The following is a 21,997-nucleotide window of genomic DNA, read 5'->3' as shown; positions in this document are numbered from 1 at the left end:
ATTCAAAATGATTTACATAGAAATTTTAGTTCTATTATATACTACTTAATGCCTTGCTCTTAAACAGATTATTCTTAATCCCTGACAGTGTTATGGTTATGAACACACTGTTTCACTGCACAACAACACACTGGCCTAATGGAGTAGTTAAGGCTGCCTACCTCCATACTGAGTAGGCCAATGTCATGTCTTTGTACTTCCTATATATGTGCATCATATGCATGATTTTTAGTTGTTTTTATTTACTTATGTCTAGAATAAATTTCTTCTTTGTCTATAAACCTCTCCCAAACAGTCCCCTCATTCTAATTGCTATGGTTTCTGTCTTGATGTCCTCCCAAACTCATGCAGTCACAGGTGGGGCTTTTGCTGGAACTGACTCATGGTGCAATGGTAGGCTCAGCTCAAGGGCACTAGAATTGAGGGCGCGGGTGCTAAGTATCCTAAGTGATCTAAGTGATCTGCATAAGATAAATGGGGCAGAAAGACTTTGCTGAGGGCCCCTCCTTCTTCTCTTGCTGCTTCTGCTGTTTCCACTGTCATAAACTGTTGTTCCTCTGCCAAGCTACCTTGGAACCAGCTGAATATGGACTCAAACTTCTAAGAACTGTAAGCCAAATAAACCTTTCCAAATAAAGCCCTTAACCTTGGGTGTCAAGCAATGAGAGAAAAGTTAGTAAGGTACTAACAGAATGGATCGAATCCACTACAGGTTAAAATAACAATAATAAGAAGAAGAAATTTGCTAAATAAGACCCATAACAAGACCACAGAGGTCCTGACTCTATTTCTGGGCAACTTTTAGATTCAGTCTCTTTGAACAATTGTTTGATTATTTCTAACAGATGATAAATGTCCTTTCCATATCAAACACCAGGCGAGGTACTAGATTTGAAAGCTCTTAAATGAAAAGCACTGAAAACAAATATCAATTTTTGTTATCGTTCTGGTATGAAGAAAGTGCATGTGCTTTATGACACTAGCTAGAAATATTTTGTGACTTTTCAGGGTTTTGGAGTTTTGGTTCCAGATAATCAGCTAGCTGTGTATTCCTGAGAGTCAAGTATGTTACTGATGGATAGGTTAAACAGAATTTAACAAAGAGGATATCTACACTGGGCCAGCAGGCTATAAAAGAAAAATATTTAATTTCTAAGTGGAAAATGTATATTGAGAAGATTTTATAATCTCTAATAAAAGTGGCTCACGACACTGACTGGTGATGTTTCTTATCAAAAGAATATTAAAGACAAACCTAGAACTAAATTTATAGTCAGTATTTGGAAACAAGCACAGAATATTTAGACCCACACCTTAGTATGGAACTTAGTAACCATTTATCATAAAAGATGGAAAAAGGGGGGAAAGCTAGCTAGAAAACTCTAAATATTTAATCAACAAATCTCTATGACAATGAAGATATTTGGTAAGTTTACCATAAGTAATCATAAATTATTGGTGCTGATCATTCAACTGTATTTTTTGAAAATAGCTTGGTGCTATCTGAGGAAATCATATTCTGCCTAGGGCTATGTAGCTTACCTCAAATTATTTCAGAATCATCTAAAAGGACTAATTTTTCTATTAAAATGATGAATGAGCTAAATGAGGTATGTAATAAATACTGCAGGTTTGTACTGTAAACAGATTCCTGCTCTCTAGAAAAAAGAAGTCTTATTTCATTTGGTAATTCTGTCCCTGAGTATTTTCAGAAGCCATCCTGAAATTAGTTAGCAAAGAAAAAACTAGATAGAGTGAGCCACACTGAATAAATGCTAAATGGCTTTGTGGTTATAAAAGGGAAACCCCAGGTTATTCCTCTTTCACCAAAGAACAAACATCTACACACACATCATCAGAGGATACTTCATATCATCAAGAAGACAAAAAGGGCCTAACTCAGTTCCTTTTAGGAATCATTCCCGAGCAATAAAAGCAAGGATATACAAAAGAAATAAATATAGAGCTAAAGTAGCTCTCATTACACATGACATATCACATAAAAAAATGATACTGCTATTCAATTTTCTACTGAATTCACTAAAGCACAGGTCCGTGCACAATGAGCAGAAAGGCTGTATCAGAACTGACAGGTGCGAGACTTGCTATGAAGGCAAACTGGAAGAACTGCTACAGAACAAAAGGAACTCACTGCCTTATAGTCTCATTCAAAACATAATGCGCCAAATACTTATTTGGGATTTGTAAGGATCGACAGACTTGATTACACTTATGTTAAACTTTTAATTTGTTACATGTTAAAGCAAACATTGAAGGCCATATTTCTTAGCCTCTTCAGGCTAAATGAGATTATGTCAGTTCAATAAAATTCCAAAGCCCTAATGACAATTCATTTCCAACCAGGCTGTGAAGCAAATATATTAACAATAAATGCCAAGTCATTATAAAGAGATAGAATTATAACCAGCCTTCTGAACCTTAGTTACCTTATGGATTTTTTACTCAGTGCTCTCCATATTTCACTTGGACACTCACAATGACCTAAGTGATAGAACATCAATAAGCATTTATGGCAGGCTACCATACAGCATACCCCTCAACAACAGCTGCCCTCAGCTAACCAATTTGCATACAACTTGATGAATTTTCAAAAGCTTATTAAAAGGAAGACATGCAACATTCTAAGCAGAGTTGCTCCCCACAGCTGTCTTAAAGTTGACTGTCCCAAGAGAACTTCAACAGCATTTATACAAAACTATGCTATCTTCTTCTCTAATCACTTTCTCAACAAGGTCATATAGTCTGAAACAATGCTTCAGAGAAAGGCAACATATATGGATTGTAGTCATCTTTATGTTGTGTTACAGGACAGGTTTCCCAATCTTGAAAGCCATATTTAACCTCCAATACAAAACACAGCCATTTTCTACCTCCAGGGCCCGTTACTACCTGGACAACATGATAACATGGTTCTTTAAATCTATTTGGGAATGGTAAGATCCTAAGTATAGCTCTGACTGAGGAAGAGGTTCAACAATGTACATTTAAGAAATATACTCATCATTGTCCAGAGATTTGGCTCAGTGGTTCTACCATCTGCCTTGCAAGAGCAAGGGCCTGAGTTTGATCCCCGAAAAAAAAAATTATATATATATTCATCTGGTTTAAGATCAGACTGGACAAATAAGCAACTTCATGAAGTCATCTCAAACTTAAACATCAAAATTAAAGTTAAAAAGGGTTGGGAGTATAATTCTGAGCAAAGGCCCTGGGTTCAATCCCCAGTACTGCAAAAATTGTATCAATAAAGATATTCATCCAGCTAAGTTTTCAGCATACAAGCGGTGTTGAAACAGGTATGCAGTTTTATTCATTCTTTGGGCTCTTCACCAAAAGGAAAGGTTGACAAAATGAAACAATACATGTTTTTCCTCTCCCACTGTAGCAGTAAACATACTTAAAGCTGCCATGCCACTCTGCAGAATATGTGATTAACAATCTCCTCATAGGTTATGTGCATTCCAGCTGACAATAATAATGCTGCCCTAACACACAGGAAGCACAAAGACACATGATAACAAACAACAAAAAAGGAGAAAACAGGGTATGAATGCTTTGTCTTGGAAACTGTAATGACCTGGTGAATCCAAACACACAGGAGGCAAAACCACAAAATGTGCCTCTGCTCTCACCTGTCTTGAGAAATGCTGCCCTTTGAAGTTTCTGTAAGCTACTGAACAAGACTCAGAACAAGTAAGACTTGCAGTCAGATTCCAAATTTTGTCCTCACCAATAACCTTGAGGTAAATACGTTAAATCTAAATGCCTTGAGTCCCTCAAAAATGAAATAGAAATTGTGTGTGCATACAAACACATTTATTTTCCATTTATTTTTACTTAATTATTTTCCGGGGTTGGCGGTACTAAGGATTGAATCCAGGGAATGCTGAGCTACATCCCCAGCTCTTTTTGTTTTGTCACTAAACTGCTAAGGCTGACTTTGAAGTTGTAATCTTCCTGCCTCGGCCTCCCAAGTAGCTGGGATTATAGGTATTCACCACAACACTTGGTAGAAACTGCATATTTAAATAATTTAAAAGCAAAACCTTAAAGTTACTAACTTCATTTTTAACATTCAAAACACACTAATACTCTAAACATATCCAAATAACTGGGATCTAATGTCTATGGCAAGAAAATTAGCACACAGCTTTTATAACCAGGAGGGAATTTTAATAAAATTATAATCAAAGTACTAAAGTGCACCAAAAAAATAGGAAAATTTTCTAAAAATTATCTTTAAGTGCTCAATAAAAGAACTGAGTATAACTGCTGTTTCGCTGAACATTTTCTCCCTGGATAATTACAGTGTTTACACCCAAACTAATCACTTTTACTCTCTTTTACACAAAACTTTTGAGCTTAAACCTTGTTGATTATTTCAAAATTACAATCTCAGCTCTACTCTCTGCCCTTGGGCAGAAATGAACTTATATTTGGATCCCAACAGAACTTCTAGTCATTTTTCTCCACACCCTAAATTCAAACCCTTTTTTCTCTTTTACCATAAAATCTCAACTGTCACAGTTTAAAGCACAAAGAAAACAGAACTGAAAAGCACACAGCTCAAAATTAATCAATTATTCCTCTTGATCGCTTCACTGGTGCATTCCAGACAAAAAGGAAACTGGGGATGAAAAGTGACATTTTAGTCAAATAGTCACTTAAATTTGCAAAAACAAAATTTATGCACTGACCTGCCCTATATTTTGTATGTATTATGTTTTTCTAAATAGTCTGAGGATTTTATGAAATCAAAAAATCCTAACATAAGTAGAAAAAGAAAATCCAAAGGAAGAATGATATTCCCTACAAAGTCTTGATGAGAGACTAAGAAGAAGTACCCAGATCTAATTCACTTATGCATCTCCAGCAACTAACACTGCCTAGTACATTCTAGGTGTCTGATCAACTTGTGATGGAGAAAAAATGCAGAAAGAGGCCAACATGTCCACTGAGCTAACACTTTCACCAAAAGCTGCACAAAACAATTAGCGCAGAATCTGAGGCTAGGGTCCTCCTCCATTCAAAACTGAAGTCACATTTCATAATGTACAGGTAACCCAGGAAATATTTTAAAAACTGATTATCAATTTTTCTATTTAAAAAAGTTGCTGATTGCATTAACAACTGTATGAACAATTTCCTGTTGCTGGGCTGAAATGCCTGACACACACACACCTTAGAGAAGAAAATGGTTATTTGGCTCCCAGTTTCTGTGGTGTGTCAGCCCATGGTCAGGTAGCTCCAAAGTGGGAAAATCATGGCAGAGGGGTGTAGTGGAGCAAAGCTGCTCACTCACAACAGTCAGGAAGCAAAGTGCAGGAAGAGAGCCAGAGAGGAAAGAGCAAGGACCAGATACAGTCCCCAAGAACACTATCACCATGACCCATCCAGACACACCCAGAATATCTCAAGGCAGTCAAGATGGCAATCAAGATTAACTGTCACACTGATATTACAAACCTTGTAGTTAGCCTTGATGCTTTTCAGTCTTTCAAACTTAAAATCCTGGTAATATTATTTCCGAAAACTCGAGCCTTAAACTATTCTCTGCATTCCTGCCATCACTGTCCTAACTCGGGCACTACCTGTTCTCACCTGCACTCATGCAAGGCCTTCTCACTGGTCTCTATGCTTCAAGTCATGTCTTCGTCTTTCTACCCTTCACTCTTCACTAGAGAGCTACCAAATGTATTTCTAACCATTTCATTGCCCACTTCAAACTCTGATATATATATCTAGTCCAAAATTCTTTACAGGCATAATCTGCATAATTTCAGCTCTGCCTCATCCCTATACTCTCCTTGGTCTCTACTTTCTACTCAGCAACTCTTGTACTAGGCACTGTCTCCATGAATCTAAGCTTTTGCCTACAATATCCTACTCTGTACCACCCTCCTCCTCATTCTAGGGTGGGGGGCATTAATTCATACTTCAAGATTCAGCTCTGACACCATTTACTGAGAAAATCCTTCCCGTTCTTCTCTACTCTTTTACCAGGACTTGAGTAGATTCAATTATTCTATCAACTGCTTGCTATTTGTTTGGCACTGGAATATATTACGTATTTAAACATGTGTCAAATAAATGAATGCAGGTATAGCAATGAGCTGAAAGACAAAGATACTGGCTTCTCAAAAGTGAGAATTCTCACAAAACTATGAGTAGTTTGGCTTTATAGAAGAAATAACGCCTATAAGCATTATTGTCACTATCAGCAGCAGCAGGATTTGTCAACTAGGGCTTTGGGCATGCTAAGCAAGATTCCTGGTCCTATTTTATTTTGAGGTAAGGTCTCACACTAAATTGCCCAAGATAGGCCCAAATTTGTAGTTCTTCTGCCTCCGTTGCCAGAATAGCTGGAATTACAGGAGTATGCCACCACACCACATATGAGCATTATTTTTTAATGTATCTGTCTCCTGCATTAAACAATTAATTCCTTAAGGACAGGCCTTTGTCTTTTCCATTTACACATCATTAATATCTAGCACAGTAATTTTCATTTAGTAAGCACTCAATAAAACTTCTGTTCTAAGAGTAAAGGAAACGCATGTTTAAGTTTTTAACTTTCAGAATATTTAAGTAAATACTGCCTTATATAAATAAATTAAGGTTTAGAGTTTAGATTTTAAAAAACTGAAACACTTAATAGTTCTATAATGAATAAGACATGATTAACATTAACCAACATAATTTAGTAAGACAGAAAAGAGTGAATCAAAATTTTTAAAAATATATCAAATATGGCTGCAAAGACAAAAATGACATGAGCCCACTATTCTTTAATGGAAAAAAAATCTAGTGACACAGAAAGTATGAGGTTACACATACAAGACCTTAAAGGTACACAAAAATGCCAAGTTGTATTAACTTTACAGATTTCTCAGTCCTGCCCTTTTCTTAATTGGTCTTTACTCTCTACAGAGGTGCTTTCCTGCTCCTACTGTAAGAAGCATACCTTAAAAGTGAACTTCATTTAATGTTGTCAGAGGTAAAATCATCCATGAACTGCATCTCCAAAACCTCTGGATAAAGTCAGCTGATTAAAATAACAGCATTTCTTCCAAAGGGGAAAATTGTGATTCAATCCTTTAAAATGTCATTGGCAGGGCCAATGTGAGTCTACGCTTCAAAGTATTCCAAAAAAGTTAGCTGTCAGGACAACTGTACAAGGAAAAGCATAGTCTCACATCTAAAGAGACAGGATTTAGTGTCAACAGTTAATGAGAAGGGAAAATTGGCGGGGGGGGTCCTTCACAGCACTGGCTAAGCACCCCTGATCTGCAAATCAGATATGATATAAAAACCAAAACATTTTCAGGGCTGACATAATGCCACAAGTGGCAAATTCCACATGTAACTTCATGTAAAAAGATCATCAAAACACAGCTGTGATAGAAATATTTGATAAAATTATCTTTGGACTATATTTATATGGTATATATGAAACACAGATGAATGTCATGTTTAGGCCTGGGGCCTCACCCTAAGAGAGCTCATTATATATACAAAAATATTCCAAATTCTAAAAACTCCACAACATTTCCAACCCAAACATTGGGGATAGGAGATGCTTACCCTATATCAACGTCACATCAGGCAGCCCCTCCTCCCACTCCAGTTCTGACAGTTTTCTATTTACTTCCAATGTATGAAACCCAACTTTTACTTTCTTGGAGGCAGCAACATTTATACTTTAAATAAAGAGAAAAAAAAATCAATGTTTGGTCATCTTTCAAAGAGCCCTACATACAGGAGTTAAAAATAGCAGTCCCAGGTGTGGTGGCATACACCTACAATTCTAGCACTCTAGGAGGCTGAGATAGGAGGATTATAAATTCAAGCCCAGCCTGGGCAACTTAGCAAGACCTTGTTTCAAAATTTAAAATTTAAAAAAGACTTAGGTTGTAGCTAAGTGCAAAGCTCTGAGTTCAACACTCATTACTAAAAATGAATGAATGAGTGAATAAACAAACAAACAGCAGCAACACATGGCCAGCACTCTGAGTAGTGTAACTTCCTGGGTTAACTTCTTGGGTTGACTTTCATCAATAACTATGGGTTTTAAAGATGCTCATCTGTCCAGCGAGGATCAAGGGGACTGTAAGATAGAATCAGGCTCAGAGTCAACACCATATGATTCTGACTCTGAGTGTGGCAGGAGGTATATGTAGAAACTCTAAAGTCTGTACAGAATATACATTTATGCCTCTACACATTTATGAGAGATGAAAGAATTACCTTATCTATTTTCTTGGTAAGTTTTATATTTTCAAAATTTTCTATTACCAAGCTTGCATTATTTTAATCATTAGAGGAAAACGCTTTGAAATACATTCAATCATTAAAAAGTGACCACAGAAAAACATTATTAGTATAAACACTTTCACTATAAATCTAAATATTTTCAAATGTGAAGTTGATTGTAAGAGCACAAAAATATGTACAATGATTTGGGAAACACATTCACACGCATGAATATAAATGCCTTATACAAACAGTAGAAAATAAAAATAATTATTAAAAATAAATCAAAATATTAAAATCATCTCAAATCAACTTTCAGCTGATATTGACATTTTTAAAATTTATTTTCTGATCATTATCCAACAAGCACATGTCTTCTACACAGCAAAATAAAAATAAGTGGATAAATTTGGTAAATAAATTGGGAATTAACTATTAGCTAGTTTGTCATAGGAAGCTATGCTGCTGGGGCCATTATATACCAAATATCAAAGTACAGTCAAGTGAGAAAAAGATTCTCTGAATCAGATCTCATCTCACTGTACACATTCTACTTTTAGTCCTTACGTCTTTTGCCAATAGTCCGGGCCAATATTATGATAGATGGTGAAATTCAGGAGTTGTGAGTACTATAATTTGCCATCTATACTATACAATCTCAGAATCAGCATGAAACAAATCTACCAAGTAGATTATACAATATCAGTTTCTTATGTTTGACCATCTTAAAAAAAAGAAGAAATAAAAAGACAGACAATAGATAAGATGTATTAGGTAAAAAAGAACAAACAGGCTGAAGATAGATTGCTTGAACCAAACTATATTCAAGTTATTTCTGGTACAAAAATACCAAGTTTTTGTTGCAAAAACTCTCCTCTTTTTAAACCTTTTGAGGTATGTGTCTGTGTTTGTGTGTGTGTGTGTGTGTGTGTGTGTGTGTGTGTGTGTGTGTGTAATGAGTTTTTTAATCTTAAAATAAGTGAACAAACAATGTGTCAAATTCAGGTCAAGAGAGGTCAAGAGAAATGTATTTCAAGGATAAGATGGAAATGGTAGTGGACAGAGAAGAAAAAGCCTACCAAAGATTTTACCCCCCACCCCACCCCATCCCTTCTTTCTCAAACTTGAGCATTTTTCAAATTGACCTTTCTTTCCTGGTCATCACCTCCTTCAGTATCACTATTTACCCATGCAGCCTAGGCCCTGGATTATTAGTCATCGAAGAAATGGGTTCATGAGACTCTGCTTTTCCTTTCATTTTCTCTAGTTGATCACAGGTCAGCTTTTCAAAGAACAGATCAAGGTAAAGGACACCAGAGAACAGTTCACACTAATTTATTATCATTTTGCATAGAACTAGAAAAAAGAAATTCAAAGTTTCCCGACACAAAGAGATAATAAATGTTCATAAACAGCGAAAAGCTAACTACTCTGATTTGATTATTCCAGGTTGTATACATATACTGAATCACCATATTGTACTCCATAAACATACACAATTATTATGTGTTAATTTTTTTAAAAATCTGAAAGAAAAAAATGGCAGTCTTCCAAAAATAAATATTTGAGGCAATTACAGCAAAAGAGAAGGGACAAAGAAATAGACTGGCTAGATAAGAAGTAGGCACTTCTCTTACAAAGTTTTAGAAACTGCCAGTTGCCTGCTAAAGTAGGACCTCAGCCATTCAAAGCCTTAAAATTATAAAGCCCCATTTTCCCTCACCCTTGCATTCCCAGCTGTGTTCCTACAAGGACTAAAGGTTCTGAGAAGCTGCATCTGGGAAGGCTGAAGTGGGAGCTGCGCAGTCAGACTACAGGCTTCAAGCTAAATGGCTCCATTTTTATCTAATAATGGGCAACTGTTTAATAAATTCTGTGTAATATAGAGGATGAACATTATTTAGCCATTAAAAAATAAATTTTGGTGGGCTGGGGATTTAGCTCAGTGGTGCCGCCACCTTCCTCACAAGCACAAGGTCCTCAGTTTGATCCCTGGTACCAAAAAGAAAAATTACATTTTGGAATGATATAAGAAAGTGTCATGATGCTACATACTATATATATAGCATGATCCACCTTCTAAAATATGTAATAAACCTAGAAAACATATTCTAGCAGGAAACATACTCCAGTGTAAACCATGTCAGAAAGACAGATTTATGTGTCTTTTAAACTTTCTTTTCTATGAATAATCTTTTCTTAAAGAAAAAATATTTGTATAATATTTTTTAAAAATTAAAGTATCATTTATTTAAAAACAATTCCCTTTTAATAAGATGAGATCCCATTTGTTGATTCTTTCTGCTAGTTCCTGTGCTACTGAGGATTTCTTGCACTGCCAAAGGAACCATCAACAGAACTAAGAGACAACTTACAATGTGGGAAAAATTTTTACCAGCTGCTCCTCAGACAAAGGACTATTATCTAGAATATATAAAAAACTAAAAAAAATTTAGGCCCCTCAAATATAAAGACCCGATTCAAAAATGGGCATTTGAAATGAACAGACATTTCTCAGACAAAGAAATAAAAACAGCAAGTAAATATATGAAAAAATGTTCCATTATCACTGGTCATTCGAGAGATGCAGATGAAAACAACACTGAGATTCCACCTCACCCCACAAAGAATGGCTGCTATCAAGAAATCAAACAATAACAAATGGTGGCGGGGTTGTGGGGAGAAAGGAACCCTTTCACTCCATTGTTGGTGGGAGTGCAGACTGGTGCAACCACTATGGAAATCAATATGGAGATACATGAAACAGCTGGGACTAGAGGTTCCATTTGACCCAGCCATTCCTCTGCTGGGTATCTTTCCAGAAGAATTAAAAGAATCGTATCACAGAGATATATGCGCACCTACGTTTATAGTGGCACATTTTGTAATAGCTAAAATTTGGAAACAGCCCATTTGCCCATCAGTTAGATACTGGATAAAGATGTGGTTTTTCTATCAAATGGAATATTACTCAGCCATAAAGAATGAGAAATTAGATTCATTCATAGCAAAATGGATACATATTGAGGATATATTCCTAAGTGAAATAAGTAAGTCACACATGTGTAAATACTGAATAGTTTCTCTGGTGTGAATAAACTATAGTAGTACATAAGACCCTAATGATATAATGAACAATGTGAAAAAAGGAAGAAAGGGGCTAAAGGTATAGGACAAGTGGGAAGGGTAGGGGAAAGCTAATAAGGAAAAAGAAAAAAACATGACAAAATGACAAAATGGAAATGAAGTGTTTGTAAAGGAGGAGGGGAGAAGGGGTGAAGGGAGGGCAGGGACAAGGGGAAAAAATAAGAACCAAGACCTGTCATGTAAAGGCACAAGATCCCAATAATGAATGCAACTGTACTGTATACCTAAAATGTACCAATAAACTCAATGAGGAAAATAAATAAATAAATAAATAAAAAACAATTCCCTTAAAAAAAAAATTATTCCCCAAGGCCCTTGCTTGACATTTTCTCCTTCTAAAGACCAGAGTTGACTGACCACACCTTTAGTCACCTTTGCTGCAATGTTCCCAGATGAACACCTGAAAGTTGCCAGCAAGAAGACAAAAAAGTCTAGGCTGATGGTCCTAGAGATTTCAAAGATAAAAAAACCAAAACCAAGGGAGTAAAAAGGAAACCCAGGCACATTTCTCCAGTCATGATACATATATTTGTGTCTGTACATTTGTATTTACTTCAGTATTTCTTTTTTTTCAGTAGTAGGGATTGAACCCAGAGCCTTCTTTCTCTGGGGATGAGCTATAGCCCTAGCACTTTTTATTCTTTATCATTCTGAGACAGGATCTCACTAAGCCACTAAGTTGCTCTGGATAGGCTTGAACTTATGATCATCCTGCCTCAGCCTCTCAGAGTGCTGGGATTAGAACCATGTACTTCCTGGCCCAGGTTTACTTCAATATATCTGAAGTTACCTGCTTTAAAGTCCTTCATGTTTTAATCTTGTCAGCTACTTATAAAGGGCTAACTCGAGAATCTAAGCCAAAAAGAACACGAATATCATCAACACTAAAAACTGGCATAGATTTGCTCATTTTGTTAGGCAGCACATAAATTAAAAATTGGCACAACGTACTTAGCTTTTCTAAAACATCAGGGATTTCCATGTAAGCAAGAGATCTTTATAACTTACCAAGTGCTTTGCCTTCGAGCGTTCTTCCTCACTTGATATTCTCTCTCGAAGGATAGCTCTGGTTAACTGCTCATTGGCTGCAGCCCTCTCTCGGTCCAGGTCCTTGCTTTTCTTTAGCCTGAAAAGAAAGATCTCACTTAGAAAAAAAAAAATCATTACTTGACATTATTTTTTGTTAAATGAAATAAATAAGAAGATAAGAATACATAGCTGTGTCAATAGCTGAAAATATCTTGGCCCTTACTCTACAAAAGAATTTACAAAAGTAAATTCCATGCAGCCTTTACCTATGCATTTAAATGACAGAATTCAAACAGGCAGAAGCTTATATATTTGGCTGCCATACTATCTAGGTGTTACAAAGTTCTTATATAAAACTGAAATCTCTCCACCTAAAAATTATTTCAGTGGCAATTCTGTCTGCCTCTGAAAATCTAAATAAAACAAACAAATCATCTTTGTGACAAGTAGCTGAAGGTCAAACTATCAACTCAATATGCACCAGACAGTGTGTTTAGCCTTGGGAGTAATGGACAAGGTGGACAGTTCTTACATTATAGTAGGAATGAATTAACATCACAGTGGGATGTCTTCCCGTCCAATGTACTACATTTTTCATCCTCATATGTAGGAAGGCAACACCTTTCAACAGCAGACCCCCTCTACTTCCAGAATGATGCTAATTTTTCTTCTTACCCCCTAAGTACACCTAACATTCCAAATATGGTTGAGTAAAATAAGACAGCAAAACATGGATCTATACACAATCCTAAATCTATTAACAAAGCCTAAGATTGCATTAAATTTACCAGTATCCTCATCACACAATTAGATCACTTTAAGTTAAAATCTATTAAAACCCCTCATTGTATAAGATAAAGATAAATGATTTTGGTGCCTACTTTTGCCATAATGTCTGGCACAGAAAACCATATATACTGAATGAGAGAACATTTCACTGTCATCTCAGGGACAAAAATGTTCTGACTGCCTTTTCTTCTTTTAGATACTAATTCTTCTATAGTATTATATCCCCAAAAACATATGATGTGCTTTAAAAGGAAGAGGTAAAATTGCTATATTAGTATAATTCTGAGTGAAATCTTGTAAGTGAATCAAAGAACCAAATTCTACTCAGTACTAGCCTATAAATTTTTAATTTTAAAAGGATTCCTGAAAAGAACTAAAGAAGATAGAATTTGCTTTACTGTTTTTAATTTGCTGCATCATCCTGATACTCAGGAATTCTCAGAAATCAATTATAACGTAAGATCGTCTTACAAAATTTATTCCAGGACACAATGCTCCTCCCCTAAAATGTAAATCCCTGTTGTTTTGTGAATGTTTTTAAAAGATCGAAAACAAATTATAACCTGTAATTTGAAATAATGCTAAAGTAACTTTTAGGAAACTTCCTAAGCAGTAAGCACAGCAATGTATATATGTACAAGCCAAAGTTCTCTAAAGTATCCTATAAAGATCATATAATAAATTCAGCTACATCAACACTGTCAATGCAGCTTCACAAGCACAAGATCCTGAGTTGAAGCCCCAGCATCAAAAACATTTTGAAAGAAATAAAGGGGAAGTGGAGGGGGGGCAGACACCAACATTAGAAGTTGTGTCACTTTCTCAGAGCAGCAGTTCTGAAAGTGTGGTAGACAAACCAGCAGTAAAAGTATCTCCTTGGATTTCAAGAAAAGAAAGTGCTCAGACACCACCTCACACCTACTGAAAAGAAACTGTGAGAGTAGTGTCCAGGAAACAGCCTTTCAATGAGCAAGCACTTCAGGTGATTCTGATGGATGCTAAAGTTTGAGAGCCACAGTTCAATACACAAACCCTGGAGATTTATCAAAGGAAAGTAACATCAAAATTGAGTGATCCATATGAGCACACTGTACTGGTAACTACTAAGGTTATTGAATCAGATTATAAAACTGTGCATTTAAAGCACTCTTTGGGGCATATTAGTAATATTTATGGATCACCTACTACACACCAAGCACTGCTCTAGGCATTTCTCTCTCTCTCTCTCTCTCTCTCTCTCTCTCTCTCTCTCTCTCACACACACACAAATGACATTAAATCATGACATAAAAATGAATTCTATACAACTATACTTTAACAAATCATTTACCGCATCAAATTTTAAAGTACTTATTTAAACAAGTGAGTTCACTTGTATATGGCATAAATTTTGTGACAAATTAAGAGTTATAAGTGGTTCAACTTAAGGAAATATAAGATCACAAAATTTTGGCAAGTTAACAAAAACAAAGCAAAAATATGAATAAATATAAAGTTAATGAAAACAAAGCAAAGGTTATTTAGCTTGCCATGCTGGATAAAGATGAATGAACTCTGGATTTGGACCCCTGGGGTCCAAATAAGTACTCTACATAACTTCCCTGAGTCTGCTACTCTCATGAATGAAATCGACTGAAGTAACACCTACTGTTTAGGGTCTACATGACATTGCACGTAGCAAAATGTGTACATTAGGATAAGGCCTAAACAAAAGTTAGGGGTTACGGTGTATATGTAGATGTCCCCCAAAGCCTCCTATGCTCAACAGTGGGGCTTTTAAAGGGTTTAGATATGGGGGTGGCATGGAAGGTAGGTGTGACCTGGACGACAGTATCTCTCTTTCTGGCTCCTTCCTTGATTCTCTCTGACTCTTGGCTGCCATGTGATGTGCACGCTAGTCCTCCTTCATTTTCCTGTATTGTACCATCCTGTTTTGGAACCAACAGACATGCAAGGACTAAGTCTATTGAAACATGAACCAAAATAAGCCTCTCCTTCTTTATATAGTAAGTGTTGGGTACTGTGTCCCAGCAAGGAGGAAAGTGACTAAGACAAGGGGGTCAAGAATAGAAAGCAACAAGTTTTCTGAAATAAAGAAGAAGATCTCTAAATTCACTTAATACACTGTGATTACAGTGTCTTTGTCTTTTCCATCTTCTCTCCCAATATTCAGCCAAGAAAAAGTACTGCTTTATTTTTATGATCTTCAAGGACCTCTGAAATTGAAAAGTTATTCTTTTGGGAGGGGGGGTGCCAGGGTTCAAACTCAGGTCCTTGAGCTTGCGAGGCAGATGGTCGAACCACTGAGCTAAATCCCCAACCCTGAAAACTTACTCTTGACTCAAGCAATCCTTCTCTTTGACATGCTTTTTCCTTCCTTTCTCACTTGCCTATAAGATCCTTTGCTGACTACTCTAACCTTATTACTGTACCTGCCACATAATAAACACTCAATAAAAACTGAAGTGCATGTATATATGTATGAATAAATGAGTGTCATATTTCTAAACATATACAAAAATAACAAGCCTCAGAAAACAGCATATTGAGGGACATTATTAGAATTAACTAGGAAAAACAAGCTGGACCCTACCATGGCCTAGCCACCTTGGTATATGCTGGACATATATAATGTAACCCAGGCACAGATTGTCACAAATTGACTAAAAATAAAATTATTTTTCTTTCTTAATAAAGTCTTCCAGTTCCTTTCATTTATCTTTACAAATACAGCTGCACACATTCTCAGTTTATTTTAAAGGAATGTCTGTTCTGTGCGGCCATTGTTTAAGGAACACAATTTTGTATATTCAGGGAGCTTGGCAATAGGTCCCAGGTCAAATTTTCATTTCATATCAGCAATTTAGCTACATAATCAAGTAATTCTGTTTTCTCCACTTTAAAATCTTAAAGTTGAATTTTCTTAAGGGCCCCCTGCAGCTAATCATTTTACAAATTTCACAACTTAAACATGCTATTCTCCATGCCATAATATTCTTGAAAAAGGTATTTGCAGGCAATAAATGAGAGGTGTTATCTCCAAATTTTAATACTATTATAATTTGTATTCAATGGACACTTATATTTCTACTCTGACTCTTAGATTTTTCTATTTAACAAAAGTACACTATGTAAGAGTAAATGGATTTATAAATTCATTCAGTAGCTAATCATTGTGTTCAGGACGTATTCTGATTATTGGGGAAATAATGATGAACAACAGACAATGCACTTGCTTTCATGAAGCTTAAAAATTAAGTTACAAATAACACGCATTTTTTTCTTTTTAAGAATTTTTTATTGGTAGATATTTACATTCCCTATGGGAAGGTGGTACGTGTACATCACACATTGCATTTTAATTCCTCTTTTACCCTCTTTTCCTTCTCTCCTTCCCCCATGTTTTGATCTCCTATTTGGGGGGGGGATAACATGTTTGCAGTAGATAATGTTTACATTCCTACTATGATAGGACAGCTATCTGACTTAATGTTTAAGGGACATTAGTGGAGCCACATGGGGAAGGAAAAAGTGTCTTAGGCAAAGACAAAATATCAACTGGGTCTAAAAGAACCAAGAACAAACTTCCTCTGAAGTCCTGTGACGGCTTTAATGGGTACCAGAAGTTTAACATAGTCTCTGTAAAAAATGTTTATATTCAAATTATTTGGTTGGATAGTTTCAGATAAATGGTGCACTAATTAAGGTTTCATTCTGTCAGGTAACTTTAGAAGTAAAAACTACAGATTAGAAACTTCTAAATTGTACTATTCCTTTTTTCCCCAATTTCCCCTCCAAAATATTCATTTACAGCTATTTTTTCTATAATAAGAGTCATCTTTCATTGATTCATCTAAAATTGTTTAATAAACTATAACCACTTCGTAAAGAACACTATATGCCCCAAACTCCCAATTCTTTTCAGAGCTTCCTCTCTTATCCCTTGGTTTTATATCCCATCAAGCTACTAAATAACCATCTATGAAATGTAGGTGTTTGTGGTCAACTAATTTTTCTCTGAGCCACATGAGATGATCCTGCTTTTCTGAATCACTGTGAGAACTACTGCCCCAATTGTAAAGTTCTAACATCAGAAGCAACGCTATTTCTCAAATACTCCCCAGGCAAAGGAGAATGACACTCTTATTGGCAATGAAAGCTAACACTTGACTTGCCCTTTCAGGTGAAAAGACAGCATGGAATGAAATAAATCTTTCATTATTAACTTGGGTTCCCAAAGATTTAAGAATTATCCCCAAACAAAACTAAACATATCAAGTAGTTGAGCGAATACATTCCCTTTTTTATTTATTAGCATTTCCTACTTATTCTTTTAGATCTCCTAGTCTAATATTTTTCTACATTAAGCCCCTGATTTAAGTTTCATTTGAATTTCCTTCTTTTAAATACATATCTCTCCTCATTTAAATTCTCTAGAGTTTTAAGCAAAGAAATAGGAGTTTAGTGTAAACTTTTCTTATTTACATTAAATAATTGGATAACTTGCCTAAGCTTAATGAAACAAATACACTAGTTGGTACTGCCCTTATATCTCAAGCCCTAGCAACTCAGTTATTTTTCTCAGTATTATTCTCAGTCAGGTGAGAGACTTAAGATACACCAGCCAAATCTCCTATAATCAATATTCCATGCCCTTTTAAATTTTTTTTAAAAAGCTACTCATATGCCTTCAACTCACATACATGTCTGCCATAAAGTTCTATGTATTTCAGTCTCACTCAAAACTAGCATTATTTCATTCTGAAAAACTTAAGAGGTTTTAAGAAAATTTTATCTTCAATTTTGCCATGTTTCATGAGAACGACACTACAATCTCTTTTTGAAATAAGAAAAACTGAGACACACTCCAGGGCAGCAAACACCCTGATCTGATAACCAAGCCATGCTCCTTAAACCTTCTAAGCCAGTGATGGTGAACTTTTTAGCGCTTTCGGTGATAACAAACAGCCCACAGCCTGCAGCCTGCTGCAGCACACATGCCATAGGTTTGCCACCACTGATCTAGGAGTAATCCCCTACAAGAGTTAGTTTCCATTATGTTGCACATTTTTGTGATCATATAAACATAGCTTTGGAATAATGTATTACTGTAGCTATTTTAAAATACATTCTTTTCTATATGTTTTTAGTATATCAAGTCAGAGTTTCCTGGAGTCTAAATTATTATCAGCCCTTTCCTAAAGTAGTGTGGATTTCAATAGCCCTAAATGTTTATCTGAATTTGGATGCTGCTCATTTGGCCATTCACAAATATTCAAATTTATCTTCATGTAGGTAATTCTATACAATTCTAAGTTAGAAAATTACTTTATAATTTAATATATAAGGCCATTATACTACTGAAAGTTGATAAGAACCTCAGACAATGTAAGAATAAATGGGAAATTGTATTGTTGGAGATAAAGTGATCTGACTAAATGATTTATTTAAAATTAAACTACTGCCACTATACATATACACTATGCTTGGCTCAGAAAAACTGTTTCAGTGCAGGGGAAAAAAACAAAACAAACAAAAAAACTTTCAAACATAGAAAAGAAAAATGAGTGACCACAACCTGAATGGTCATTTTTAATGCTAATACTAAATTATATTTTAATGCACCATACTTTGTCAGAACATGCTGAACTAGCATTCAAATTGTTGTTTACTATTCACTTTCAAACAAAAAAGATGAGCTGGGTAATTCAATGAGCTAATTATTAAACTATTAAAAATAATGATAGAACAAGTATACAGCTTTCCACTTATAAGACTTTAGAAAAATAAAAGTACATAGCAAGTTTAAAACTTCTCATTTCAAATTATTTCAAATTCTGGAAGAAATGTACATTGATATCCAATATAAACACAGAAACATGAATGTACACTGATAGAGCCATGTTAAATTCATGTATAGTATCTGTATGTGGGACAGATAAGAACATTTTATTGTGCTTACTTTGTGCCATAGGTTACAGGTATAACTTATTACAGGTATAACTAAGCACATTACAGGTATAACTTATTTAATCCTCAAAACCCAACTGAACAGATTATTATATTTCAGATGAGATGCTGAGGCCCAAAGAAATGACATAAAATTAAAATTTACAAAAGTTATAAGTAATTTACTGACTGTCACAAAGTCAGTGAGGGATGTAGCCAGAATTAAACTCAGTCTGACTTCAACACCCATATTCTTACAAAATATATATCCATTATATATACCATTAGAGTATCAAAGGCATAGGGATAAGATCTGTCTTAAGCACTACGTAACCAGACATTAAATAGTATCTGGCTCTTGGGAAGCATTCAGTAAATATATATTTGAAAGAATAAAGTATGAGCATATTTTTAAAAGATTATGGAATGCAGGTATTCTTTACATAATGATAATCTGGTAAATTCTCTTTATAAAATGTCAATTCAGCAATAAATAGTACTATCTTAAGAAAGTTGAATAATCTGCAAGCAGGTATTAACCCTTAAATGCCTAGTAATTCATTTTTAGAATTCCAATAACAAAGGAACGTAATGAAATGTGTTCTCTTCAAATCCTTGTCCCTTGAATTTTTCTAGGTAACATATATAAATTTCATTAAAAAATTTCACTCTTTGGCATAAATACATTAAAGCAATAGTGCTTGACTAGCATTAAGAACTGATTCTGAAGATAACCAAGAGGTGATCGATATATTTATGTAAATACCATTTAAAATGGCATGCAGAATTTAATAATCAAGGTACCTTCTGCTATACTTTGGATCTTCAATTTCCCCAGTCCATGTGTTAAAGGCTTGGTCACCAGGATGGTGCTATATGGAAATGGTGAAACTTTCAAGAGGCGTGGTATAGTGGGAAGTCTTTAATTCAGTGAGAGTATTCCTTTGGAAAGGGTACTAAGATCCTAGCCCCTTCCTCTTCCTCCCGTTTGCTTCCTGGCTGGTGATTAGGGTGAGCAGGTCTGCTCTGCCACATACTCCTACCATGATGTACTTTCTTTCCACAGGCCCAAATCAACAGGGTCAATCAATCATAAACAAGTTTCCAAAATGGTGAGCCAAAGTTAACCTTTTCTTTATATAAATTTATCATCTTAGCTATCTGCACAGTAACATAACTTCCTTTCCACCAGAACACTGTAAAACAAATAATTTACTGTAACTCTCACTAAAATTTTGTCACAATCTGAATATTTGGCTCTGTACATTCAAAATGATGCAAAAAGAAAACTCAGCCCCAAATTAAAAGGTTAAATATAACTAGGATTATCCTTAGTCATAATCCTAGTTTCATCTCCCATTTATACATTGTGTAATATGATTTTGTCCCTAACGTTCTTATTTCAGCTCTCATTTGTGAATAAAATACCACTTGCCTTGGATTTCCATCTTCTTAGCAACCATTTTCTCTTACTTTATTTATAATTGAAAAGTATCCTGACTTTCGTTCACAAGTTATTGTTGCCACACACATGACATCAACCATGCACCCATTCTCCCTCAGCAATTCATAAAAAACTCTCTAGAAGGAAGTTAAGCAACACCCCAAATCACTCATGTCTACCCCACTGGAATAACCATGGCTAGTTCTTTGCCTAGCATTCCCCCCATCTAGTCCTTACCAGGGATCTAACAGAGGACCTTGAGCTTGCAAGGAAGGTGTGGCACCACTGAGCTATATCCCCAGCCCTGCCTGGCATCTTAAAGGAAGATGATCAACCTTTTATCTTAAAGTATGCATTGATTATCTTAAGTCAAAATATAGCTAAATAATGGTGGCGATAAAGAGGCCTACCATTTAAACTGTGTCGTATCAATAAGGCTTGAAATATCTGATTCATAGAAATTAAGGAAGGAAATGTTAGTGCACGTCCTGTTACTATTAAAGATTTATTTAGAAAGTATCCTCACCTGTCCCTTTGCATCCTGCCTTACAGCAGCATTCCCTAGATGGGTGTCACAGCTGTTTAGTCACATGGTAGAGAAAGATAGGACAAATGCAGGCATCCCTAGGGTAAATCTCCTTCATCAGCAGCCAATGGGCAAACAATAAAATGCTCCATGGACTGGGGATTTAGCTCAGTGGTGTTGCACCTGCCTGAGTTTGATCCCTGATACCAAAACAAAAACAAAAACAAAAACTAAAACTAAACAACAAACAAATAAATACATAAATAAGAATTCCAGCAAGTCTCCATCTAAGATAGCCTCAGCCTTGAGCAGAACTGAGTTCCCATTAAAAGGATTCTAAAGTTGGAGACAATCTCGGTATATTTACAGAGCACATAATCAAGCCTTTTATATCAATTTGCACTTGTGATCATTTTCCATAAAGGATATATTTTTCCATGACACATATGTGAAATTATGTCACTGGTAAACTGGTAAGTTCTGGAAAATGACTGGCCAGCAAGAGAGAAGACATGAGCATTCTAAGAAACATCAGTACTTCTTGTCTATTTTAAAGGATCTTCTGGCTTGAGCTAAACTGCAACTTCTCACCCTTCAGCTGCACAGAGCCTTTCAGACATGGAGCTGGCAGAGATGGTAGGGGTGGTCCTGCCCTTCCTCCAAATACACACATGCATGTACCAACCAACTCACTCTGTCCTTCTAACGGGAATGCTCAATGTCAAAACTTAGCATGCCTCTCCATCAAGCCCAGAGTAAACACATAAAGAAAGAATAATTACACAGTCCTTCTTCATTGTATTAAGGAAAGTAGTCTTCAAATTTCTCAGTACTTAACA

General features: G+C 35.6%; 1 protein-coding gene across 2 annotated transcripts in view; it reads right to left on the bottom strand.

The window, feature by feature from the left end:
- The window catches only part of Chchd3 (coiled-coil-helix-coiled-coil-helix domain containing 3), a 286,903-nt gene that overhangs the window by 168,666 nt on the left and 96,240 nt on the right, over window positions 1-21,997 (bottom strand). For both annotated transcript variants that reach the window (XM_010611731.1, XM_010611732.1), the window contains exon 4: window positions 12,430-12,547. In XM_010611731.1, the coding sequence (XP_010610033.1) occupies window positions 12,430-12,547 (118 nt within the window). The remainder of the gene's footprint in view (window positions 1-12,429; window positions 12,548-21,997) is intronic.

Source organism: Fukomys damarensis, unplaced genomic scaffold, assembly GCF_012274545.1.
Source record: "Fukomys damarensis isolate Sample0158 unplaced genomic scaffold, DMR_v1.0_HiC HiC_scaffold_4, whole genome shotgun sequence".
Classification (NCBI taxonomy): domain Eukaryota; kingdom Metazoa; phylum Chordata; class Mammalia; order Rodentia; family Bathyergidae; genus Fukomys; species Fukomys damarensis.
The sequence above is the reverse complement of the archived record's forward strand: the minus strand, read 5'-3'. Positions and strand labels throughout refer to the sequence as shown.